The 26,395-nt window shown below is 40.6% G+C and overlaps 1 protein-coding gene across 1 annotated transcript in view; it reads right to left on the bottom strand.

The window, feature by feature from the left end:
* Positions 1 to 26,395, bottom strand: part of Yaf2 (YY1 associated factor 2) — a 66,143-nt gene that overhangs the window by 38,038 nt on the left and 1,710 nt on the right. Inside the window, 2 exon segments of the mRNA XM_040753936.1 lie at positions 6,299 to 6,313; positions 6,315 to 6,368. Coding sequence (XP_040609870.1) covers positions 6,299 to 6,313; positions 6,315 to 6,368 — 69 coding nt within the window.

Here is a 26,395-nt window from a genome sequence, read left to right as displayed (position 1 = left end):
CTCCTCTGGGCAACATGGACTCTGCCATTCTCTCTCCTTCCTCCCTCTTCTCCCTGCCCCCCCTTACACACACACACACACACACACACACACACACACACACACACACACACACAACTCTGCAAACAATGTTCCTAGCAGGACTATTTACAATAGTCACAAAGTGAAAACAATCCAAAGATCTGCCAACTGATGAGTAAACAACAGACGGTACTATCTACACATAACTGACAGTATTATTTGGTGGGAGGGAAAAGTAGTAAAATGACCAGGATGGAGGTTTCTGTCCTGCCTGGTCCCACAGCCACTCTGCCCAAAATAAATGCACAAAGATTTACATTAAGCATAAAATGTTTGTCTGATGGCTCAAGCTTCTTATTGGCTAGGTCTGAGCTAATTATTAACCCATTTCCATTCATCTATGTGTTGCCACAGGCTGTGGCTTACCCGTATTCCGGCATGTTACTCCTTGGGCAGCTTGGCATCTCCTGGAGGCCTCTCTCTGCCTTCCTCTCCCCCAACCTTCTCCTGGTCTGGTAGCTCTGCCTATGCTTCTGCCTGGCTATTGGACAATCAGTGTTTTATTCATCAATCAATAAGAGAAACAAGTCCAAGATTCAAATTGCCAAGGCAGCATGGTTTCAGGCTCCAGGCTAGCATACTAAACACAGCAAGACCTTTCCCTAAAATAAGAAAAAGGAGTCACGTACACTGACATGTATAAAAAAGAGAGACCACATGTTAGGAACAGTGTACTGCGCAAACTGTCTAGACAAGGCCGGTCTGTATACAAAGAGAAAGTAAACTAGTAATATGGCTATATGGCTTATGGAAATGACTTTCTAAATGACTGGTTACTCATGGCAAAATGACCTAAAGATAATAAAACCTACTGAACTGAACATTTTAACTTGCCAAATAGTATAGTATATAAATTATATCTCTGTTTGCATGGGGAAGGCCTACCTAATCTGTAATCCTTACAAAGAGTGAAGAATTGCGAACCTTCCATATAGAAAGTAGGCTCTAGAGGCTAGGAAAGGGAATGCAAACGTATACTCAAGTCACTCAAGAAACTTTCATGCAAGTGCCCACAAAACTGTTTGACTAGAGACAGGTGAATTTAACTCCATGCGTATGGGCTGCTGGGAATGAAAACTCTGAGAGAACCTCAAATGTGTGAGAGTGGGAGGGACACTATGTACCTGTCTGTTCCTGTCCTGGCCTTTCTCTCTTAATCCACTTTAAGAGACTAGGCTCCCACTGGCTTTGGCAAACCAATCACTGAAATGTTATTTCTTGGTTCGAAATCCCTAGGCACTTACGTTCCCGTTTTCTAACCATCTTGTAATATATGGTGACTCTTCCCTGGGTTTACTGAAGAAAAAAAAAAAAAAGAAAGAAAAAACCCACCAACCTCAGCATTCAGAAGGTTCAAGCAGGAAAACTGCTGCAAATTTGAGGGGGCAGCCTTGGATATACAACAAGTTTCAGGGTCTGGGATATCCAGTGAGCCCCAGTCTCTAAAAACCAAATAAATAATGATACACAGGCATGAAAGTGTAAAAATAAAACTCATTGCTTTGAATGCTGATCTTCAAAACATAATCATAAAAATATGAAGGGCTGGAGAAGATGACTCCAGCGGACTCAGGTTCAGTTCCCAGCACACACAATAACTGACAACCATCTGTAACCAGTTCTATGGCCTACAAAGGCACTGCCCACACATGTTGCACAAACAAGCAAGCAGGCAAAACATCCACACATACAAAATTAAAAAATAAATTAAAAACCCAGTACAGCAGGCAGAGTTCTATGAGTTCGAGACCAGTCTGGTCCACATGGTGAAAACCAAAAAAAAAAAAAAAAAAATAGGTAAAATTAAACAAAATGTACATACATGTAATTTAATAATAATTTCTTATATATAAAGCCCATTACACATGTAGTGACACTCTTTTTAACCTTACTACTAGTATCTTATCTGTTTCTAGACTATTTCCAGAATCTGACGAATCATGATGCTGTTTTTATTCTTGCTGATAATTTTCTGCTTCACCAAATTACTTTCCTATTACTTCCTTTCCTTTCTTTTTATTGTATGAAGGTATTGTTTTTTTAAGTTGAATACCTATATCACTTATTTTCAATATTTTATTTCATATATTTACAGGTATAAACTTAACCCCAAATACTATTTTTCTTTCCATCTTCAAGTTTTGATATGGATCTGGTATATCATTTCACAAGTACTTTATAATTTCTACATTTTTTTTTAGCTGAGATAAAGTCTCACTACACATTACCGAGGCTGGTCTGAAAATCTTGAGACACTATCATCCTGACTCAGTTTCCCACACCACTCTTTTTAATTCATGAAATTTTCAGTAATTTTTCTCAATATTGCCTTTCCACTGAGGTAAGAGCTGGAGTATCTCTTCCCTCCACGGCACCTTAGCTTCCCCTTAGCATATTTGACTTCTACCTCCCGTACTGTTCTGGAGAGTAAAAATGTAACTTCTCTCTTCATTTGGGTCTCACCTTTTTATGTAGGTATTTTATACTCTTGTTATCATTCTCAAGATTCCAATCCTTTACATGTTAATTGTATTGATTGTTTCTTAAATAACATATGCTGCAATGTTAATCTGAAGTGAGTTGATGTATTTTAATAAACTTTATGTAAACACATTCTTTGAATGCTCTTCTTTAACAGCAATGAGAAAGGATTGCTCATTAAGCAGCTCCCGAACTCTTCTGCCAGATGTTGCCCCACTGTGTGAGCTTGCATCAAGGCTTGCAGAGAACAGGCTCTATTATCTCTATTTTAAGATTAGAGAAATTAAAGCACAGTAAGATTCTTATTAAAATGTTTCCTTCTCAAGTTTCTTTTTAATTTCAAGGCCAAACACATGTTAAAAGTATAGTGGACACCAGTACACTGTTTAAATCGGGAGTCAAATTAACACCTCTCTCTGTTCTTGCTGCTCCTCCCTGGTCCTCCTATACAGCCTACCCAAATACCTGCTTTTTTCTGAAACTATTTCTGAACTCAAGATGCCTCACATTCAAGTATTTTGACATGTCTTGCAAGAATAAAGGCACTGTTGGTATGGCCACTATGCTATTAACATGCCACACTGAGATGCAATAGGATTTTACACAGATGTGTTGTAGCAAATTCAAAATCATAATCAGGTCATCTGACTAGATGTTCTTCATCTTGTCTCATCTAATGATTGAATCTGAACTGGTTCTCTCATGACCATTTAAAGAAGACACTCAAATCTGCCAAAAAAAGAACATGCTTTAATATCCTTAAAATTAAAATTCATTTTCTTCTTAACTGAACTGGTATTTTGAAAAGTAAGCATTTCAACAAACCAAGCAATACTCCTGTAAGACATGTTAACCTCAGAAATGAAGTATACTGCCTCTGTAACTTAGTTCATAAAGACTATACAATTAGTCTTGTAAGTACTATAATAAATATTCTCAAAATTATGCATCCTGTTTTTCATGTTTTGAGACAGGATCTCACTGTGTAGCCCTAGTTAGACTAGAAATTGCCATGGAGACCATGCTGGCCTAAATCTCAGAGATCCACCTGCCTCCTTCTCCACAGTGCTGGGGTTAAAGGTGTGCCATCATGCCTGGCCCCTTCTCTGCCCCGCTCTTTTTGCAGCACAACTGTTTTGAGGGAGGGGACAAAGTGTGATGGGTCCTTCTTAGCAACAGCTTTCTTCTTGGCAGCCAGTAGTTCCTCAGCACCTCCTGTTTCCTCCTGGCACCAGTGCGCATGCCCATCTGACGTGTGTGCTCACTTATCCTTGAACACTTTCAGTAGCTTCTTGGTGCACACCTCATTAGGGGCTTCGCATACTCCAGAAACATGTACCACAGGAATTTAGTCTGTTTGATGAGGTGTCCACCATGACATCTGGGCCTCAACTTGCTAGTGTTCTTCAACACCTCTGTGGTCTTTATTAAGACCTGGTCATGAAGTAGCTCAGAACCATGGCCTGCTATCATTCAATGATGCCACAACAGGAGGTCACACCCATCCATTCATCTTCCTTCCCTCCCTCCCTTCCTCCCTCCCTCCCTTCTTCCTTCCCTCCCTTCTTCCCTCTCTCATGTTTTGGTTTTGGTTGTTCAAGAGTCCCTGGCACCCACTCTGTAGACCAGACTGGCCTTGAACTCACAAGATTCACCTGCCTCTGCCTCCCAAATACTGGGATAGAAGACGAGCACCATCACCACCCAGCCAAATTCTCTTTTATTCGTTTTTAAATTCTCTTTTCTTAGGTTAATATACTGGCTAGGATTTCAATGTATCAGTTTTTAAAGAAAAAAATGTTCTCCAGAGTAAAATACAGTTCACGCAGGACGTATTATGGCCAATAAATGAATATTTCACATACAAAAACTGGTAAATATAGTCATACACTTATGTGGGTATTTCTGTATTAGTTACTGATTGTAGGAATCACATGAAATAATGGTAAAATCTTATCCTTGAACTCAGAAAGCATTCAACAAAGTGTTAAGTATCTAAAAAGGTATTGCACATAGCTGTAATCCCAGCATTTAGGAGTCTGAGGCAGAAATTCTGTGGTTTCAAGGTCAGCCTAGGCTACACAGCAGCATAACAAGTCAACAGCAAAGAGTTAACATGAAGGGAAAAACAGTATGATACAGGTAACTGCAACCACAGAAAAAATTCAGCTCAATCTAACATTAGCTATTAGAGTGTCTACTATGTGCTCCTGGCCCTTCATTAAACACATTCCAAAAATTAAGAAAATATCACCAAATTTCCACTCTACCACAGAGAAAACACAGGTGAAACAGATGCGACCAGGGACTGGGGAGATAGCTCAACTGGTAAAGTGCTTGCCATGAAAGCATGAGTCCAACCCATGACACCCACACAAAACGCCAGTCAGAACAGCTCAGGCTCCCACCTGTCAGCCTACTCCTGGAAGACAGAGATAGGAAGTTCGCTGGAGCCTGTTGATCATCCTTACCTAATCAATGTGCCCCACCAGTGAGAGACTATGTCTCTAAATGTCAATCAATGTACATTAACTGTTGAGGAATAACTACAGAGAATACCCTCTGGCCTGTACAGAACACCCACTCACGTGCAACAGCACAAACATGAAGATGCTAGCCAATAGACTGGTAAGAGTTAGAAGTGCTTCAGCTTTCAAGTACAGAAAGAAGAATGGCCAACTCATTCCAAGGAAATGGAAAGTAGTGGCCAAAACTGTAACTATCCAAGTGAGAGCAATGAGCAAAGTTTCAAATTGAAGAAATTAAGACTACCTGAAGACAATGAAATGAAATTAGGACAGGCCTTTAAATACCCAGAAATGAAAATTTATAAAACAGCTATAGAAGTATATCACTCAGACTCTATGTGTTAAAAATGCCCCTAGAGAGTAGTGCAAAACAAAAGAGAAACCAAAAATTAGAAACTAATTGTAGGTGACATAATTCAGTAGTAGAGTACTTCCCTAGTATGCCTCATGTTTGGGTTGGTGCCTGTGTAAGCATGTGTGTGTGCATGTAGGCAGAGAAAAATAATTATAACCCTTAACTTATGGAATCAGAGAGTGCTTCATACTAGCAGGGATCTTAATTACAGACAAGGACATGGAAAGGTTAACTGCAGCATTCCCAAGATCATGCTTCAGATGCACCTTGAATGAAACCAAAAGGCCCATCGAAAACTGTGTCGTTTAATGCGTGCTGGTCAGCCAGGAATGGTGGTGCACCTCTGTAATCCTCATACTCTGCAGGTGGAAGTAGAAGGATCAGGAGTTCAAGGCTAGCTTCAGCTACCCAGGGAGTTTGAGGCCAGCCTGGTCTATCTAAGTGCCAATTATACTATTTACCTAAAACATATACTTTTAGAAAGTTAAGTAAATAACACTTGAGAGTCACTGTCATACTTATACATATCTATTAATAGTTTGCTATGTTATTTATAATAGCTTTCATTTAATAACATAAAAAGTTATACAGAAATAACTTCCATTCTATTAATCTCTTAAAGAGAAGAAATTTGAGAGAAAAGTCTCAAGTTTGTGAAAACCAGATTACTTACCAGTAACTTGAGCTATCCTATTGGGTCTTTTCCCTCACAGATCCACCCCTTCCTTCTGTCCATCTCGAGGATCCTCGTGAAGCGCATCCATGGGAACTGAGGGCATGCAGCACAGATGCATACATAAGAAAGCTGGGGTGGGCTTGGGAGGCTAGAGACATGCTGCAGGCACTCACTTACCTTCCTGAAATGGGATTGCAACGGTCCCTTGGTCTTCGAGGCATTCCCAATAGCTTCAAAGAATGTGGATCTGTGGAGATTACCCAATAGGAGAACTCCAGTTACTGGTAAGTGATCCAGTTTTTTCTTCTCTATCAGAATAAGAAGATTATTCAATTTTATTTGAGATTATTAACTCATGTAGAGCTGAGAAACAGATGTAAATGCACCACAGAGCTAAACATGTACTCAACAAAGTAAAAATGGATAAAAACAATATTTGACTGTTTGGCAAAATCAGAAATACAAGGAAAATACAGGTATTTGGAAGATTTCATTTTTAAATGTCCACTATAATGGCAGCTGTATTTTAGTAACACACACACACACACACACACACACACACACACACACAAATCAGCTATGAAACTTGCATTCCACTGATCCATCACCGTCATCTAGTAATACTAGTATAACAAAATCTGTCATTTCTTAGAGTTATCAGGCAACCACGGTTGCTTTTTTTAATAATTTATTTTATGTGCATTGGTGTTTTGCCTGCATGTTATAGCTTGGAGTTATAGAAAGTTGTTCGCTGCCATGTGGGTGCTGGGAATTGAATCTGGGTCCTCTGGAAGAGCAGTTGGAGCTCTTAACTGCTGCGTCATCTCTCCAGCCCCCACCATGATTGCTTTAAAATTTACACAGCTGTCATGGTTGGATAGCAATCATTATACTTCAGATTAAAATTATTTTGGTACCTATTAGCAAGCATAAAAGTACTCTAATCCTTTACTCTTTTGGATCGTTTGGGTTTTTTGTTGTTGTTGTTGTTGCTGTTGTTTTGTTTTGTTTTGTGGTCCTTAAATACTTGTACCAAAATATCTGTCATTTCAAGAAACATTCTAATCAAAAGAAAGAAAGGCCTAGAGAGATTGATGGCTTAGTAGTTAACATGCTTGCCTTACAAATATAATGATCTGAGTCCAATCTGCAAAACCCATGCAAAAAGCTCATTGTTGCTATCCACTAGTGCACACCTTTAATCCCAGCAGTTGGAAGCAGTGTCAGGTGGATCTCTAAATTTGAGACCAGCCTGGTTTACACAGCCAGTTCCAGGACAATAGAGATACAGTGAGATCTTGTTTCAACCTTTAAAAAGCTTGTTGTGGTGGTACGCACTTGGTGTCCTAGTGGCAAGGAGGCAGAGACAGGTGGGTTCTTGGGGTCTGATGGCTACCCCTGACCCTTGCTTACTTGGAAAGTACCAAGTCAGTGAGAATCCCCGCCTCAAAGGGAAAAAGACTAGTGTTGGGGATTTAATTCAATGCAAGAGTGCTTGCCCTGAGTTAGTCCTCAGTTCTAGGGAAGAAGGGAGAGAGGGAGGGAGGGAGGGAGGGAAGGAGGGAGGGAGGGAGGGAGGGGACACCTAAGACCATGTACACCTGCAAACGCAAAAAAAAAAAGAGACCCTAGGCAGAATTTCATTTCATCCTCAAATGTATGCCTTTAACTCCACACACGTATTCTGTACTTGCTACAGCAGTGATGGAGTTAAAAACCCTACACTAGTAGTGTTTTAATTTTAAAAAGCAGATGGAGAGAGAAAGATGCCATGTGACAGGGTTCCAGTGGAGGTGTTTTTTTATTAGGGGAAAAGGATAGTAAAAAGAGGAGATGGGAGTGGGGAAACTGGCCTTCAGGGACAGGAGCAGCAGGAGAGAGGAAAGAGAAGCAGGGAGGGAGGGAAGGAAGGGAGGGAGGGAAGGAAGACAAACAGACAGATGGAGAGAAAGAAAGGGAGGAATGAGAGGTGGGGCAGAGCTCCTTAAAAGGGAACACAGTGAATATTGCACAGGTGATGCTCTTAGTGGCTGCAGCTGAGGGTATAACCTGTCAGAACCCCAAGGGCAGGCCAGTACAAATGCCTGAGTACTAACAAGTAGCACTATATACAGGTGCACTTCAGTACTTTTACCACTGTACTATTAACATCCATCCCCTACCTTCCAGAGCCTTCTGAAACTCCTTTTTGAAATAGCACAAGTTAAGTTTGAACTTCTGATATGCCTGCCTTCACCTCTAAAATTTTGGAATTACAGGTATGTGTCAAGACTCCTAGTTTATGCCATGTTGAAGACTTACCCAGGGCTTCATGAATGCTAGCCAAGCACTCTACCAAAGAGCTACCTATACCAGCCCACCTTCTAGATTCTTGTGGTTTCACTGTTCTTCATTTCATGGCAATAAACTAAAAAACTGTCTCATCTCCTGTTTCATCTGTAAAATTAAATATGACTAAAATAATAATAAATCACAAATCATTTCCCCACAGAAACAAATCTGTAGTATTAAGATCATACATTTCAATATGGCTATGAAATATTTAGTACAGGGCACAAATATCAAAATCTGATAGTACTTTTCTAAGATTTTTGCTAGATTCACATTTAAGAAGCACATTTCTCTGGGTAAATTATATCGTTTTCTATAAATCTAAGTCTAGAATACAATAATCATAATGACTTTTTTAATGACTAATCTATTCAAATTGGGTACTCAGTCATGAGATATGCTCAGTGCCTCCCAAGTGTCTATCTTCAGAGTAGTGACAGTGAATACTGTAGAACGGGATAGGGAAAGAGATTAAGACTGCTGGAGGCACACCCCTCAGAAAGGATGCTCACAGGGCAGGCTGTTACCAAAGCAGGAAGTTGAAGCCCGCTGTGCTTTCTTCCCTGCCTTGCCATGGGATCTGCTCTGCACTCCATCACAAACACTGTGCCCTCTCCAGAGGCTGGACACGGACAGTCAACCCAACTGTGAGCTCAGCAAACTTCTTTTCCTTTTCAAGTGCCCATCTTCATTTATTTTGTTACTGGCACAGACAACAGAGCTCCATTTTCATTTATAATATAAAAGACTAGGGTTTTGTTGGTTGGTTTGTTTGCTTTTGAGACAGGGGTTTCTCTGTGTAGCCCTGGCTGGCCTGGCACTCTGTAGACCAGGCTGCCCTGGAACTCCAAGATCCACTTACCTTTGCCTCCAGAGTGCTGGGATGGGCATGTGTCATGGCACCCAGCTCTGGTTTGTATTTTTAAAGGTCATCAACATTTTTAGATACCTGGGCTCTCCCTTAACTTTAAGGTATTTTGTGTGGTACACAGCACAAAGACTTTGCATGTATTCATTTGGATTACAGGAGCAATTATCTACATATTTTTCCTTAATAGAATAAGCTAGAATAAACTATGCCAAATCAAATAATATCCAATTTTTATTTAAAGGAAATATTTTCTCCATTTAGACTTAAGTCTTACAAACCTAAAATACAGTTAAATACATTTTAAAAATAAAAGAATTAAGGCACATTCAAAATATTTTAATGTAACAAAAAAGTGACTTGCATGTTGGCAGTGAAAGCACATTTTATTGTTGTTGTTATTCCACAAACATGACTAAAATGAATTACCTCTGTGTGTGTGGCAATTGGATTTGAACCCAGGACCTCACACATCAGGCAAGTATTTTACTACTGAGTTCTATGCCTTCAAGCAGATTGTATTTTTAATTCTAGAGATCAGGACACACTACTCAAAATTACTCTATTGGGACTCTTATGATTATCGTTGTGTATCAACAAAAAGTTACTCCTTAATATTCGAAACAGAACCAAACATTTCATCAGTAAAAGGTACCATATACAATCAGCCTGAATTAAAAAAAAAAAAGTCTAGATTAGAATGTGGTAGCTAAAGCTGGGCATAGTGGTACTGGCCTTTGATCCCAGCACTCAGAAGCAGAGGCAGGCCAATCTGTGTGAGTTCAAGGTCAGCCTGGTCTACATAGTGAATCCCAGAACAGTCCCAGCTATGTAGAGAGACTCTGCGACAAAACAAAACACACCAAAAAGAATGTGGCAGCTAGATGAGCATGGCAAAGCACACTTGTAATCCCAATAATCGAGGTGTGGAGGCAGGAGGAGCCTGAGTTTGAGTTCATCTGAGCTAAACAAATAGACTATCTCAAGTAACATAAAACCCAGGCATGATGGTTTGCACCTGTAATCCCAGCACTCTTGAAGCTGAGGCAGAAGACTCACCAATAGTTTGAGTCACCCTGGGCTACAAAATGAGTTTAAAGTCATTCTGAGCTACACAATAAGACACTATCTGGGAAAGAAATGGGGGGTGAGTTGGCATATGTAGTTCAGTTGTAGAGTACTTGCCTAACAGGCACAAACTCCCAGGTTTAATGCCGGGCAGTCAGAAGAGGCTGGGTAGGCTAAGGGCAGCAGTGCTGGAGCACATGCCTACTATGTGTGAGCCTTGTATTCCATCTCCAGCACTGGGTCTCTGTCTCTCTCACTGAATTTTAACTACATAAATGACTATTAATATCATTCCAATACATAACTATAAGATGTTATATTAGCCTTAGTAATGGAAGCTATTCAAACACTAAAAGTTGCCAGAAACATGGTAGCAAGCCGTTTCACTATCCCAATGCCTAATTTATACAACAGGGTTTTATAACAGTAGTTGCCAACAAATTCTGAAGTGAAAATACGAGGTCAGTCTGTGTCCATTTTCCTGAGTGACATTTCATAACTAAGATGTGCAAGTTGTTGTCAAAAGTGCAACTAAGCCCCAGTCTCCAAACCCCTGCTCTACCCTGGCAACTCCCTTTCCTTACATATACTCTGGGTATCCCTAATGAGCTTCCCTTTCAACAGACAATCCTGCCAAAAAGCGTTAACTGTAAACTGTGGTGGGCCCTGAAATGACTGCAACTCTAGCCAACAACTTAATTACAGCTTTGTGACAAGAAAGAGGAGAAAAATAAGTCATAATATTAAAACTATTTTTACCAGAACTTACAGTCATGCAACATTTTTCAAATTAATTCTTTTTTATGATTTATTTTTATTTTATATGCACTGGTGCTTTGCCTGCATGTATATCAGTGCACTAAGTATGTACCTGGTGCAGGTGACAGTCAAAACAGGGGGCCTGGTCCCCAAAACTAGAGTTACAGATAGGTGTCAGGTGCCACACGGGTGCTAAGAATCAAACCCTGGTCTTCTCCAAGAGCAGCAAGTGCTCTTAACCACTGAGCAATCTCTCCAGCCTCCCCCAAATCAACTAACAGCAACCTCTAAAATACAACTGCATATTTTCTGTCTAAAACTGACTTTATAAAACAGTGGCAAATTTTCCTAACATAAGTTCAACATAGTCTTAAGTTAATAGTACTAGTTACTATGACAACTGAAGAGTAGCTCTGAGCACCTCCTTTCCCCTCTTTTGAAAGGGAAGTTATTTCTTCTTCATTACCAATGAGGGGGTTTAAGTAATACTTCCTCTTTTACATTTTACCAGGCTCAGTTCTCGTCATTCACGTTTACAGTACTTCCACCCTGACTTTAAAAGTGCCTGTGAAGAATGCAGAGACGGACGGCTCTATACAGACATATGCTGCTAACACTGAGGACCTGAACTGCATCCCAAGAACCCACGTAAGAGAAGAAAACCAACTCCTGAAAATTGTTCCCTAACACCCCCCCACACACACAGACAAATAAACACACTAATGAATTAAGGACGCACATGAGACTGAGAATTTAATTCATTTCCAGAGCAGCTGTCCATTTTGTTCAAGACAGGGTTCAATACTCCGCACCTTCACAAGAGAAGCTTCTTTCCTCCCCTTTGTCTTTGTATTTCCAATATTGTCCCTCATTATCACACACTGTTGCTGTAATTATTTTACCTTATCCGTTATTGTACCTTACACCCCGTTCCAACTCTACTACCCTGACTGGCATCAGCCTCACAACTGCATTTCAATCAAAACTTAAGCAACTTATTCATCTTCAGACCTACAACCTCAGATATTTTCTGTACTGCTTATGTCTGAATAACTGTTACTCAGTACTCACAGACCCGGAATCAAACCCAGTGTCCTTCACAGACAGCTGGAACACTACAGATGAACACACTTATAAACAGTGTGATTTGGTGAGCTTTCAACTGAGGACTGTGAGTCTCCTTCCTAAAGGAGACAACAGACAGAGGAGCTTCCTCGAGTAATATTTCTGTGAAGGAATGATTTATGATTTATTATTTTACAGTTGAAAGGTTTTTTTAGTTTATTTCCAAAGAATGAAGAACAGTGAAGCCACAAGAATCTAGAAACAGCTGTTACACTGGATTCAGTAAATGCATGCTGTATATGAGCCTATTACATACAACTTCATGGGGAAAGCACTTCACGCTGCTTCCACAACACTACTTTCTTCAGGGCTTCTTCCTTGTTATTTTCCCTCTAATTCTTTTGCGCTCATCTTCGACCACTGGAGGGAGAGGGCTAAGGGCATTTTTCCAAGGTCTTCCTTCCTAAGTCTCTCTTCTCATTTATGCAGTCTACTCTCTCTCCTAGCATCCTCATCCACTTCCTTGGCTTCTACTTGGTCGTGACGCCAATGTTAATAAATATGCATTGATAACTTCTCTTTCCTAAGCTTCTCTCCACATCTCTAACTGCACTGGATCTACCCTTTCGGACTTCCTCTAGGCACCTAAGCTTTAGTGAAGCTAAAAGTAAACTATTACCTTCATGACACTTACCTTTTTTTGAGGGGTGGGGTTCGAGACAAGGGTTTCTCCATATTGCTTTGGAGCCTGTCCTAGAACTTGTTCTGTAGACCAGGCTGGCCTCAAACTCACAGAGATCTACCTGCCTTTGTCTCCAAGTGCTGGAATTAAAGGCGTGCACCACCACTGCCCGGCTCAAGACACTTATCTAATAGCATAAATAAGTCAGATTGCATTTGAAATTCCTCCTTCCACATAACCCAATTTTCTACCCCTATCAACACACCCAATTACAATCAAGTCCTATAAATTTTTCCCTAAACATATTTAAAATCCATTCGCTTCCTTCTGGACTAGCAGTGGCTTGTTCATACTACACTAACTCTTGCCTAGATGGCTGCATTACTCCTCCTAAATGATCCTCTATAGTTATGAGTCAACAAACAAGTGCGATGAAGAACAAATCACTACCGGCTGGGGTTCCAATCACTTTAAAGTGCTTAAAAATAAAATCACAGAAAATTAAGTTCTCCTAGCCAGTAAAATGGGGGAAGTAAAATATACCACATGTAACTCAAAATGAAATAAATGTTCCTTAAAAATAAGTGGAACCATTTTAAGGCAATACCACAATCAAGTAAACAACAAAGGTCTTACAGTTCAGTTAAGCATTTTCAGTTCCTATGTAAGATGTAAGACAGGCAGTGAGAATTTCAATTAACACTCTACAATCTTAGTGACCAACATGTACTAAATTCACTACACTACACTACTTCTACTCATCACCAAATGTCTTAGGAGATAAATCGCAAGGTGGAGATTTAGACCAAAATGTGACTTTTGGATCAATTATTCTCTTAAAAAGAAAACAGTCTAGGAAGGTAGAGTGAAACAAAACCAGCATCCCTCCAGAGAACACAATCATCACTTTTAGTAAAGAAGGTTTTCACATTAGCTGCTTAATACTTCAGTACACCCTGCTTCTCACATACCCTACTGGAGTACCGCAGAGAGAGTGAAGTGCTAAATCTACTGTTCTGGTCATCGACATCACTATACCAGAAAATTCATTTAGTCGTATATTCATATAGTCTTATGCTCATCCCTCCCCGATACATACACAAGTAGGAGGAAAGGAAGAGGAGGTATAAGTAAAGGAGGAAGGTAGGCAGATTAAAACAAACATCACTGAAGCAATTTTATTAGGAGCTACTTAACCTTATGCTCTGATATTGTGGGTCAGCACACTGGAATCCGAATATTTTATAATTAGGACTACCAATGTGTCAGCAATTGTGTATTTGGTTGCTTTAGCTAACACTTTTTTAAAAAATAGGCACTGTGCTAAGAACTTCACTGTCATTACTTTCATTTAAAAATGAGGAAAGTTATTTTATAATCTTCATTTTAAAAGTGAAGAAAAACTGATACTAAAAAAGTCAGAAAACAGTAAAATGAAAACAAATTTAAAAAGCTTACAATAGGAAAAAACAAAACAACGACATTCAAATGCAAGAGTAGAACTCCAGAATCTACAACTTAAAATGCCATGCTGCTAACTGCAGGGAAATCTTAAAATTCAAGTTCTCTCAATTTTTGCTCTTCATTATGATATTGGAGACATGTAAAAATTAAAAACAAGTATGAATGTTACCACAAGCCTCGGTGACCTTTGAAGAGCCTGCAACATTTTCCACCTAACCAGAAAAGTAACAATCCCCTGCTGATTCAAAAGATTTCTGCTAAGAGACAAGAATTTCCTAAGTGAGCCAAGCGTAAAGGCACATGTCTTTAATCTCAGCAGAAGCAGGCAATGTCTGAGTCTGAGGCCATCCTAGTCTACAGAGAAAGTTCCAGGACAACGAAGATACACAAAGAAACCCTCTCTTGAAAAACCAAAAGCATTATGTGTCTGTCAGGCACTGACGTGGCCCCAAAAAAGTGGACATGCTTTATCTAAGTTAAGTGGTTGTGATAGGTCCAAGCAGTTCTCCCTCAGCTTCCCACGAGCTAGTATTACAGACACATACCTTCATGTCCTGTTCTTTGGTTCCTATTTATAGAAAGTATGTATTATGTTAGAAGTTACCAAGAAATACAGCTATATCTAGGTAGGAGCAAAATTACAAGAAGAACCCCTTAAGATGCTTGTTAGGAAGTTTACAATTTACCCTGGCTATATGGAAAAGACTCTAGACCTCCAGATACTTTAATCTTAAATTAAATTAAGTAACTATTGGCCAACCATTACCTCCACCACCAACATATTAGACTAGAGCCTCAAGTCCAAACACAACACAATAAATCAAAAAACAGCAAAGACCTCATTCTACCAGATCCAAAGCACTGCCAATTAGTTCTTTAGGACAACAGTACAAAAATCTTCCAAATATAGCTGAAACTCCCAAAAGGAGATCTGTACACAAGAGTGGCCTGAACTCATTTAGTCTCTGAGTCTTCACTCTGAAGAGTGCCTGAGCCCTCCTAGGGTACTAAGCAATCACAACTGGCTGCTGGAAATGAGCATGCACTCCAGGCTCTTCAAAGATTCCTTCTGACCCTAAGATTCTAGTTCTACAATTTCCTAAAATAAACAGTACTATCAAATGTCTACAGACTCCTTTAAAGCAGATGACTGTCAATCACAGAACAGCTATGTAACAATAGAAAGAATAGAAATCATAAGAATCAAATAAAATACTAGATGTTCAACAAATACTTGGTTAAGTGAATACTTTATTTAAAAATCACAATGACATAATATTTTATTACAAGATTTAAATGGAATTTAAAGGAAATACGATTTTTTTTTTTTTTTGGTTTTTCGAGACAGAGTTTCTCTGTATTGTTTTGGAGGCTGTCCTGGAACTTGCTTTGTAGGCCAAGCTGGGAAATATGATTCTTAATTAATTTTCTATCTCTTTATTCATACTTTTTTCCTTTTTTATTTAAACAGTTTTATTTTACATACCAATCTCAGTTCCCTCTCCCTCCTGACGTCCCATGCACCCCACCAGCCCCCTCATCATCTCCCCCATCCATTCCCCAGAGAGGATAAAGCCTCCCATGGGGGAATCATCAAAGTCTGTCACATCATTTGGGGCAGGGCCTAGGCCCTCCTGCATGTATCTAGGCTGAGAGAGCATCGCTCCATAGGGACTGGGCTCCCAAAGTCCATTCATGCACCAAGGATAAATACTGGTTCCACTGCCAGAGGCCCCCACAGACTGCCCAAGCCCCCCAACTGACACCCATGTTCAGGGAGCCTGGCTCAGTCCTATGTTGGTTCCCCAGCTGTCAGATTGGGCTCTGTGAGTTCCCATTTGTTCAGTTCAGCTGTTTCTGTGGGTTTCCTCAGCATGGTCTTCACCCCTTTGCTCATCACTCCTCCCTTTCCACAACTGGATTCTAGAAGTTCAGTTCAGTGTTTAGCTGTGAATCTCTGCTTCTGCTTCCATCAGCTAGTGGATGAAGGCTCTAGGATGGCATATAAGGTAGTCATCAATCTCATAGGGGAAGGACATTTAAGGTAGCCTCTCCACTATTGCTTACGTTCTTAGTTGGGGTCATCGTTGTGGATTCCTGCAGATTTCCCTGGCGCCAGATTTGTCTTTAAACTTATAATGGCTCCCTCTATTAAGGTATCTCTTTTCTTGCTCTCCTTCTCTATCCTTCCCTTGACTCCGTCTTGCTGATCCCTCACTTTTAAACCTAAGGATTTAGATGAAACTTTCGGTTTAAAATCTTTGAACACGTAAGGTGGTGGTAATGCATGCCATTAATCCCAGCACTTGGGAGGCAGAAGCAGGCAAATCTCTGTGAGTTGAAAGCCAGCCTGGTCTACAAAGGGAGTTCCAGGACAGCCAGGGTTGTTAGACAGAGAAACCCTGTCTTGAAAAACACCACCAAAAAATAAAAATATTTTTAAAATGACAAGAAAATAAAAACTTATGGACAAGAATAATTTGTTAAGACCTTTTCAAACAAGATCTTAAAATTTTTTTGAAAAAAATAACTAGGCATCAAGAAACAAGAAAAATTAAAGCAATGTTAATTGAAAATGTTTAAATATCTCCAATGCTCAAGCTACTTTCCTAGCTTGGAAGGACTGAAATGAATAAAGCAATCTCTGCCCTACAGAGCAGATAAACATCTCAACAAGCTTATTGCATTCCGTGATTCACTAGGAATCATTACACAGCACAGTCACACATTCACAGATCTCAGTATGGCAATGGGAGTGGGGAGAGGGGCGTGTTCTTCAGCAGTACCAGCTGACATACTTCAGGGACCCCTCGAAGGATTGGGGAGGATGTCTGTCTGCCTAGTCTTATGTCAACTTGATACAAACTAGAGTCACTGGAGAAGAGGGGCCCTCAGTTGAGAAATGATCCCATAAGATTGGGCAGTAGTCAAGCCTGTAGGGCATTTTCTTAATTAGTGATTGATGTAGGAGGCCCTAGCACATTTTGAGTGAGACTACCCCTGAGCTGGTGGTCCTGGGTTCTAAGAAGCGGAAAGCAGGTTAGCAAGACATGGAGAACAAGCCAGTAAGCAGCACTCCTCCACAGCCTCTGCATCAGCTCCTGCCTCCAGATCCCTGCCCAGTTTGAGTTCCTATCCAGACTTCCTTCAAGGATAAATAGTGATGTCGAAGAGTAAGCCAAATGAACCCTTTCCTACCCATGTTGTTTTGGTCATGGCGTTTCATCACAGCAATAGTAACCCTGAGACAGAAACACAGCTGGAAGTAAGGCTAGGAAAATAATTTAGGAATAGATTAATATGGCCTTGTTGTTGTGGAACTCTGTCCTCCACACCTGAAATGTCCACTACCATCTGTGAAATCAGAGAAGCTGTGACTCCCCACAGAGCTCTTCCTAGGACTGGGCTCATTCACGACGACAGCCCCACACCAGTGCTGAGATCCCGGCCTCAGAGTCTGCTGATCTCCTAATGATCTCTACCAGATACATGGACACTGAGAGCATCTAAGTCAGCTACACCAGCATAAAAATCAGGTTCAAAAGGTATTAAGGAAGGGGCTGGGATGATAGCTCAGCAAGTAAGAACACTGGTTACTCTTCCTGGGGACCCAGGTGCAATTTCCAGCACTCACATGGCAACTTCTATTATCTCTAATCCCAGGGAATCTGACTCTCTACAGGCCCACATATGATGCATGCAGACAAAACACCCATATACAGAAAATGCAATTTTAAATTTAAAAAAATTTTAAAGCGCTAAAGCAATCAAGAAGTCCTGTCATGATGGTCACCCAAACCCATATATGATGAAAGCTAGTTTCTACAGGAAATGCTTGTCTCCAAATTGAGTGCTTCTGAGCCTCTGGAAAAGCTTTAATGATGGTTAAAGAATAAAGAAGTATGACAGAAAGATTAAACTTGTCCTGGGGGTGGGCAATTACTTCCACAGTATCCTTTGTACCTACCCCACCCCTGGGAAGTACAAACTGCTCTCCCAAGTATGGGAACCTTCCAACAGTCAGGTGTAGCCATGAGAGCAGCAGCTAGCAGCACTGCATGCTTAGAGCCTGTGTAGCAAGCCTCCTGAGGCACTACAGCTAGCCTACCTCATCCCTGAGTGGTGGCAAATGGGAGGTGTCAGTTAGCTTCAGTAGCCAACCTGACATATCTGGGAGGAGGGACCCTCAATTAAGGAATTGTCCATATCAGACTGGCCTGTGGGCACATCTGTGGGGCATTTTCTTAATAGCTAATTGATATTAGAGGGCCCAGCCCACTGTGCGCAGTGTCAGCCCTGGTCAGAGGTCCTAGGTTATATAAGGTAAGTAGCAGAGCAAATCACAGGGAATCTGCAGGCAGGCAGCATTCTTCCAAGTTCTAACTCCAGGTTCCCTTGATGATAGACTATACTATATAAAACGTAATAATCCTTTCCTCCCAAGCTGCTTTTGGTCAGTGCTTTATCTCAGCAACAGAAAAGCAAACCAGGACAGGGATGAGGCATTGGAGATGAACAAGACACGGGCAGCTCATCCATGACTTGGAGTTAGAGAAGAAGCAGTGTTACCTATGCAGCTGCTCTTTTGAGAAAACAACTGTTGGAAGGCTGAGATCTTTCATGTTGCGCTGACCCTGCTGCCTGCCTATTCTGAGTATTCTCTTAGCTGCTGAAGACCCACAGGCACTTGCCTCACTCACTTCCATTACATAAGGCTAACCCTGAATGTCATACAGACTTAGAAAAGAACCTTGAAAACATGGAAGAGCAACTAAAAGAGCACAAACGAGAAAACCAGTTCGAAATTCTTGAGTTTTATGGCTGGGTCAGGTGCCAGTTACAGCCACCAGGGTGACTGAAGAAAATCCTACAACTGCCTGTGCCTATAAGTGTTAAGACAACGGTAAAGAATTTGCATAAAGGAACCCTGCATGGATGGGGGGGAACAAGCCGGGCATTGGTGGTGCATGCCTTTAATCCCAGCACTCAGGAGGCAGAGGCAGGTGGATCCCTGTGAGTTCAGAGGCCAGCCTGATCTACAGATAGAGTTCCAGGACAGTCTCCAAAGCTACAGAGAAACCCTGTCTCAAAACAAACAAACAAACACTTCTGGGAGTCATAAGGTTACTGAATGAAAATTCTAGTGCCAAGAATGGACTGCCTCTTCAACTGAGGCTACACAGATCAAAAAGGCTACTGCCAGTGCTATAGGTTGTAGGCTAAACTCTATTACTGGAGACATCATGCACTTTGGTGCAGGACATGGAGAAATGAGGATAGGCTGAGTTCAGAGCATACTCCCTACTAGCTATGATTTGTAGTACAGGAAGACACTACAAAGGCTGCTGAAGAATTGTTGCCAATGCTCTTACTCAGCATGTACCCTTCAAGTTAACACCACCAGTATGCCAAGCAAGATGTGTCCACTGATGCAATAGTGTCATGACTGATAGGAGTACACTCAACTACCTTCCAAGGCCTGCTCCACTGGAAAGAACTTATGCTTGGAACTATTAGTCAGGATAAGAATCCATGGCTGAGGAGGTCATAGAGTCCACTGGAGAAGCTAGTTTTTGCTAACTGAATCTGATAGGCCCCCATCAAATTGCCTCTTATATTTACTCCCATGGATTATTACTACTGTTGGACTTGGTCAGAAAAACTTCTTTTTGTAGGGTCAGTGACTACTGCAGACTCATAGCCAGTTCAAAGGTACTGAGAGTAAGTAACTCTTACCGTGGATAATAGCTCAATACCCCACCCTAAATAGAGAAAATAGCCTTACACCAAGGCTCAGGAATCATGTAGAAAGGGGGCCACAAAGAATGAGAAATTCTGAGCCAGAGGACAAACAGAATGCTGAGGAACTACTGCCATCTTGAAATCAGTGAGGCTGCACAAGCTATCTCGTAACTGGAAGGAGAGAAAGTACAGACAGTCACGAGCCCCCCTTCTCCTCTGGGAAAACACAAACATCTGGAGGAGGGGAGACTCCTCTTGGGTGTTGCATGTTCCTCTTGTAAGTAACTCCAATTAAACTTACAGTCACCAAGCTAGTTATTGTAGAACTGTTTCTTTGGTCAGTCACTGCCTCTCTAACTGAGGCAAACAGAAACAGGGTTGCACAAGAAGAGTAGACACCTGAGCGCCATGCTTTGGCACTCTCCATTTATTCAGTAACCGTTATTTTTTAGCATACAAGGACCAGTATTGTGTAGGTTTTGTAAAAGATCTATGTAGCATTTTGAGGAAAGATCAATTAGTCTAATATCCCATTATCTCATGGAAGAAATAGCACAGGGCTCTGAACTGTAATGACAGAAACTGGAAAAAGGGATCTGAGAGACAATGCAGGGAAGACTGTACCTGAAGAATAACAGTAAGTTCGAGTTGAAGTTGAGACAATGATGGGTTCTAGCCTAGGTACTAGAAAACATTTATGCCACATACAAAATAAGGAATATAGAAAAGTCAGATATGACTAGGTAAAATTTACTTACTTACTAGAAAAAAGTACTAAGTGTTATTAATTCAACAACAACAAACGCCACCAACACCCAAGACCAAGAAGATAACCCTTAAAAGAAGACTAATGTCAAGTCACGGAGTTTTAGCAATAAGGCAGACCATAGGTTACCAGACTAAATAGAAGTAGAACGAGAATCTGTTCAAGTAAAACCATCCTATGCAGAGAAACATGGGCCTGTGAGACAGTGGGCTAGCAGTTCAGTTTTTGGTCTCAGGATCTGGTCATGCTCTCAAAAGCATTGGTGGCGCACACCTTTAATCCCAGCACTCGGAAGGCAGAGGCAGGCGTATCTCTGTGAGTTCGAAGCCAGTCTGGTCTACAGAGCGAGTCCCAGGATAGGCTCCAGCTACACAGAGAAACCCTATCTCGAAAAACCAAAAAAAAAAAAAAAAAAACTGTCTATGAGCTTTTGTAAAGATTTATTTATTTCTACTTTATGAATGAGTGTTTGTCTGCATGTACATATGTGCACCACATGTAGGCAATGCCCAGAGATCAGAAGTCATCGAATTACTTATAAGCAGTCACATAGCTAATGGGAATTGAACCATGATCCTCTGGAAAAGCAGCCAAGTACTCTTAACCTCTGTCTAAGTGTTCTTGTCTATGTGTATTATACTGGAAATAAAAACAGACCAAGCTCAGTGACAGAGCACTTGCTTTACTACTCACGAGACCTTGCACTCCATGTCCAGAAACCATGCAAATGTATGTTTGCTAAGTTCATTTTAAAACACATCACATTTTAATTAAATGGCATATTCTCTATAAGGGGGAAGAACCTCTGCATTTTCCAAAATAAAGTTAAGTTTGTTTACAGTGAATTTTTGGCAACCTTCCCACATTTGCTTACCAATGTGTGTTCTGTCATACCTATTTATGAATTTAATTTCTTGCACTACATTATCTTGCTCCAAGAACATGAGATATACAGAGAAACCCTGTCTCATAAAACCAAAAAAAAAAAGAACATGAAATATACTTAGGTTCCAACAGATATGTAAAAGAAGAAAAAGAGTTTTCTTCTTTAAAAAAAAAATAGTGTCTTACTTCATAGCCAGACTGATCTCAAACTTGCAATGTTCCTGACTACTTCCAAGACACTAGACCTGCAAGCATGTGCCGTCACACCCAACCTCAGCTCTGCTTCTTCAAGTAATTATGGGCATTCTGCTTTTCAAGCAGTTGTTTCTTTTTCTCCCCCCTCACCTTTTTTCTTGTTGCCACATTGGTGTTTTGCCAGCATCTGTATCTGTGTGTGGATGTCAGATCCCCAGCAATTGACGTTACAGACACTTGTGAGCTGCATTATAGGTGCTGGGAATTGAACGTGGGTCCTCTAGAAGAATAGTCAGTTCTCTTAACTGCTGAGCCCAGTAGCTGTTTCCTAAAGTTTACTTGCAATGGAAAACCTGAAACCTATATCAACTAAGTTTTCAAGATATTTCCTTAAAAACCTTTCTATTTTGTTCTTTGATTATCCATGACTCTCTTTATTTAACTCTATTTTATGTGCTTTGGTGTTCTGCCATAGGTGTCAGGCCCCTGGAACAAGAGTTCCAGACAGCTGTGAGCTGCCATGTGGGTGCTGGGAATTGAAGCCCAGTTCTCTGGAAAAGCAGCTGGTACTCTCAACTGTTGAGCTCTTTCTCAGCCCCTATCCATAGCTCTCTAACACCAAACATTGCATTAATTATCAGGAAATAACAGCTCACTAAGTTATATAGATCTTCCAAATGTGGAGACAATTCATGAAAATATCAGAAATTGCATTCACTGACATCATGGTCAGTCTTACCAGACAAAATATATGGAGAAAAGCAAAATGCAAAAGAGATATATACAAAAACTTCTGAGTACTCAGAAACACCAAAACTCATTATTTTGATTATGGGTTTTCAAAAAGTTTTCACTTGATTTATATCACTGATAAAAATACCACCAATTTTTCTCTTGAAAGTGACAGACTCACTGCATTTGCATTCAAAAATACCTGTGAAAGCTCACATTTGAACAATTATGGTCTTCCAAGTGAAAACAGTGCTTCATAAAAATGAAAACAGCAAGCTGGACTTGCACCAGAGGCAGCACTGGTGTTCATTCCGTTTGTCACCCACCACTATTACTTGGGCCTTCAGCAGAAGGGCTATGGGCATGCTTCCTACCTTGGCAGACTACTAAGAAGGGAAACTGAACAGAACTAGTCTGACATCCTGCTTCACCAGAGATAAGGGACACTCTCGGGTGGAAGCGGGCTGGTTTTCAGTAGGTGGTGGGGAAGGGTTCCCCTGCTTTGACTCACACTAAAATGAACGTCTTCACATACCACTGCCTCTGACTGTTCATCACACAGTGAACAGTAAAAAGGACAAACAGCAGCTTAGTGCTGTTGTGAAGACAGATTAGATGTCACAGATTAACTATTATAAAAGTGCACTTCTATAATAAGAAGGTTCCTCCTTCCACACTCTGAAAATCATTACTAGATACAACCCAAACACTTAATCCCCTTCACAATTTCCCTATAAACAACGAACTTGTGTGAGTTCTTTAACCCAAGATAAACAGATAATCAGCACTTGAGAAAAAGGCCCTAAATACCAAGTAGAAATGTACTTCAAGTAATGAAGGATCTGGAACCATTGTTTCAAAAGAAAACCCAGACCATTATATGGCCCTTGTTTTGCTTCTCTTATTTCTATACCAATGTCTAGAAAATTTGGTACCAAACCTCAAACTAACAAACAGAAAGTCACTGTGACAGATAATAGGAACAATGTAAAGATTTTCACCTGCTAATAGTTGGTCGCTTTAGTCTCTTCAAATGTGTACTTTACAATTTATTCCTACTTTATAGAAACTAAAATAACTTTTTATCAGTAGTCAAATAGTAACCTTAATACTGTGCTAGCTAGAATTTACATTTTAATAGATAATTTTCATCTCTTCAGTTCACACTAAAGATATAAAAATACTACCTCACATAAAGAATTTACTTTTATTTATTCATTTATTGTAGATGTATGAGTGTTTTGCCTGCATTGATGTTTATATACCGAGTATGTGCCTGTTCCTGACAGAGGCCAGAAGAGGCCATCAGAGCCTCTAGGACTGGAGCTACAGATGCTTGTGAGCTGCCAAGTGAGTTCTGGGACTAGAACCCAGGTCCTCTAGAAGAGCACCTAGTGCTCTGAATTGATGAACCACCTCTCCAGCCCCTCACTTACAAAGTTGTATATAGCCAAAAGTGTTTTGCATCCACAAAACACTAACAAGGGAAACTAAAATTTCCTCTCAAAGGCACTAAGGAAATGTTGCTGAGTGCTGAAGTTACCAGACTCCTTCCTACCTGCCCCAACACGAGCACTTTTTCTACTGTAACATCTTTTCCACATCTTCCCAAAATGAGACCAAGGAGATGCCTATCCTGAAAAATGACATTACAGATTCTGCTTGAATGGCTGTAGGACTAGGATGGCTTACTGGCTATCATTCAGACAACAGTTCAAAACCAAAACAAACAACTTTGTCACTTTTGTTTGTAACTATCTGCTATCCAAATTAAGGAAGGAACTAATTTTCCATTCCTACATGAAGATACTTGTCTTAATTCAATCCATGCAGCAATTAATACTGTCATAGGCAATACTAAATACTATTCTGTCTGCAACACTGAACAGTTTATTCCCTAAAGTCCCACATGCTTTCTCTGTGATACTCACTTTCATCAGAAACCAGCTATGCATAAGACTAAGCAGCACCTCTGACAATGTTACAGTAGTACCTGTCTGGGGTGGCTCATACCTGTAATCCCAGCACTCAAAAGACTAAGGCAAGAGGAATGTTGTGAGGCTGACTCAAAAGAATCCTGTCTTTCTGACATCCATTACTGTTTGCATAGAACCATAAAACAGAAATGTAAGATCCTTGAGCTGTCTTCTTGTCAGACGTCTAGATTTTTTCAAAGGACTAAACAAATTTAAACTAAAATCATCAAAATGAAATTCAATGATGAAAGTAGCACAAACTATGTCCAATTACATTTTATCCTGACAATACTCCGTATATGTAAACCCACTCTGCAGAATGACTCAACCTACCAAAGATGGAGCCAAAGGAAACAGTCATTTGTTCCAATATAAAGCATCTGAACCAGTTGCTTAAAAAAAAATTACATATTAGCCAAGTGTTGGTGGAGCATGCCTTTAATCCTAGCACTCTGGAGACAGAGGCAGGTGGATCTCTGAGTTTGAAGCCACCCTGGTCTACATAGAGCAAGTTCCAGGGCAGCCAGGTAGATATACACAGAAACCCTGACTCAAAAACAGAAATCTAGAATGGCTTAGACTTGGCTTCACGTTTGGCAACTAAGACAGATTCAGTTCAGAGGCCTGTCTGACCCAAGGGATCCAAATACTGGCTATGGCTATGGTCACACAAACAAGTCATTAGCAAGCCTCAGCCCTGTGCTCTGCAGCTACCCACTCCTGCTGTGGTTGACAGCCGTATTCTTTAAATCACTCTAACTGCTAATAAAACATGTCAACTGGGGGGAATAATTTCTCCCAACCACTGAAACTTGGGCTTTGCATCTGTGTTCTACAGTCCTCCATCTTCTTTTCCTATTGTTTCTGACAAGAAAATATTCTGCATGCAATCAGTATCTACTTATTAACAGCACCCTGTTCTACTGTCCTATCCAAACATGGATTCCACGCTCCATATCAGAAACAGCAGAAGAACAGGTAACAGAGAAATAAGAGCTCTTACAGTTAATTTAGGGCCAAAGTCAAAAGAGAAGAGGCAATGTAGACAGAGTACGGACAAAGCTGAGAGGGTCATACAGCAGAACACTTACTTTTAGGCACAAAGTGTCCCTCAGACTTCTGGTGAGTTGCCTAGAGCCTCTTCAGTTTCAATCCAAATGACAATGCTTCTCTTAGTCCTTCCCAAGTAATGCTTCCACCACTAAGAATTGGGACTTCAAGAACTCAAATATACTGGTAAAAAAAAAAAAATGTCAGGGCCCCCAGGTGGGCCTCAAGCCTCTTTTAAAGTAGGCCCATTCCTCTGATCTGGGTCAAGTCCCCTGGGTACTTCTTCCAGATGCCAAGTACTACGCCCACAGCTTCTCTCCTGAGTGACACCAGCTATCTCTTTCTCAGGGTTCCTCTAACTCCAAGACTGGCTGTGGAGTAGGGCACCAGCTTACCCCCTTCCTTGCTGTCCCTGCAAATAAGCGAACAGGCTCTTCTAATTCCAGTGTTTTCCTAACAGCTAGCTACAAGAGAACAGAGGGGAAAACAAAACACAAAAGCAGCAGTATAGTGGCAGAGATTAGGATTATTTTAATTGTCTCTACTTCAAAGTGCCTGCCTCCAAAAAGCCAAACGTTCTACATATTGCTTATTTACAAATATGTAGATGTACAATCATATGCTAAGCCGTTCCATCCTTATATAGACACCCTGCTTTTCAAAATGCTTACAACGTGAGTTCAAAAATAGC

This window comes from Mesocricetus auratus, unplaced genomic scaffold, assembly GCF_017639785.1.
Source record: "Mesocricetus auratus isolate SY011 unplaced genomic scaffold, BCM_Maur_2.0 Super-Scaffold_100010, whole genome shotgun sequence".
NCBI classification, from domain to species: domain Eukaryota; kingdom Metazoa; phylum Chordata; class Mammalia; order Rodentia; family Cricetidae; genus Mesocricetus; species Mesocricetus auratus.
This window is presented reverse-complemented; position numbering and strand designations above follow the sequence as displayed.